This window comes from Trichechus manatus, unplaced genomic scaffold, assembly GCF_000243295.1.
Source record: "Trichechus manatus latirostris isolate Lorelei unplaced genomic scaffold, TriManLat1.0 scaffold00137, whole genome shotgun sequence".
NCBI lineage: Eukaryota > Metazoa > Chordata > Mammalia > Sirenia > Trichechidae > Trichechus > Trichechus manatus.
The window spans coordinates 126,126-127,506 of record NW_004444073.1 but is presented as its reverse complement, the minus strand read 5'-3'; the positions used below and the strand labels follow the sequence as shown (position 1 = coordinate 127,506).

Sequence of the window (1,381 nt, the reverse complement as noted above, 5' to 3'; positions counted from 1 at the left end):
TGGTATGAGATTACCTGCTGAACACTGCAGTTAGTGGAGAAACACCGTCCTTCTCAGCACACTCCCTCCCCCCCCTTTAAAACGCGGTGACCTTCAGAATGCAAGTGGCACCTCTGCCACTGCATTTCCTGTCGGCAGCAGAGAGCGAGTAAAAACAAGCTGCTGCAGGCAGTGGCCAAGGCAGAAACAGCTCCTGCGCTATCCACTGGAGCTTCCCAGGCTCCTGGTTCGGGTTCTGGGTCTCATGTGCCCATATCCCAACAGCTGCAAAGGCCGCCGCGGGGACTGGTAGCAACTTCGCCCACATCACACTCCCGGCAAGTGCGGGGAGCACAGGGCGGAGCCCCACGCTACGCCCGGGTGCCTCAGCGCCCCCTTGGGCTCGGCTTCACTCTAGGGGGATCGCAGGGGCGGCGGCAGCGATGCCATGGCGGGTTTGCCTCCCCGTGGCCCGGGGATCCCTGGCGGCCTGGCTGCTGGTAGGCCTTTGGGTCTGGGCGCTGGGAGGCCTCTGCGGACTGGGGGCGGCGGCGCGGGGGGCCGAGGGCTCACCGCTCCCGTGCCAGGCGCCGCAGCAGTGGGAGGGGCGCCAGGTTCTGTACCTGCAGAGCAGCAGCCGCAACAGCCGCTCCCTGATCTCCTACGACGGGCTCAACCAGCGCATCCGGGTGCTGGACGAGAGGAAGGCGCTTATACCCTGCAAGAGGTACGCTGGGACGCGGGGCTCGGGTTGAGGGGGATCCGGCGCGCAGGGATCCGGGCTGGATTTCCATCCCCTGCACTTGTGGACGTCTAGGTGCTCCGCATCTCCTCCCTTCTCTTAAACAGAATCGACGCGAGGCGGGTTGAAAGGGGACAGCATGGTCGGAGGCTGGGGAGGAGGGCTTTGCTCACCGAGAGGGACGCGCCGCGGGCACTCTGTGGGGCAGTGGCCTTGGTAAAAAAAGAACCCAGCAAGGGCGGGGTCGCACTGTAGGGCGCCCCCATGCCAGGTTCCTCTGGTCTCCCCTGGCTGCTGAGTCAGGCCCGCTGCACTTGGAGCCCCCTTCAGCCTAGGGCGTGTCGAACTTGTACGCTCTCATCTCTTCCAGGGGCCAACTGCCAGGGAGGCACGCAGAATTTTCTTTTTTTTTAAGAGTATTTTTTTTATTTTTACATTTTTAAAACAATACTACATCACTACCAAAAGTGTGGGAAATCAATAAACCAAAACAGATCACCCACAAACCCATCATCTTGTTACAACTATTGACCTTTTTTCTACTCCCTTAAAGTTTTATAAGCAAGTTTTACATATTGTTATCCAAAAGCATATATTACCTGTATCCTTTTTATTTAACATGCTCTCCTACATGCTGTTATTTTCCACTTTATTAGTTGA

At 57.9% G+C, this 1,381-nt stretch overlaps 1 protein-coding gene across 1 annotated transcript in view; it reads left to right on the top strand.

Annotated features, from left to right (window-relative positions):
- The first annotated feature begins 231 nt into the window (after positions 1 to 231).
- EPDR1 (ependymin related 1) overlaps positions 232 to 1,381 on the top strand; it is a 31,247-nt gene continuing 30,097 nt past the window's right edge. Inside the window, exon 1 of the mRNA XM_004385296.2 lies at positions 232 to 706. Within this exon, the coding sequence (XP_004385353.1) occupies positions 423 to 706 (284 nt within the window). The 5' untranslated portion in view covers positions 232 to 422. The remainder of the gene's footprint in view (positions 707 to 1,381) is intronic.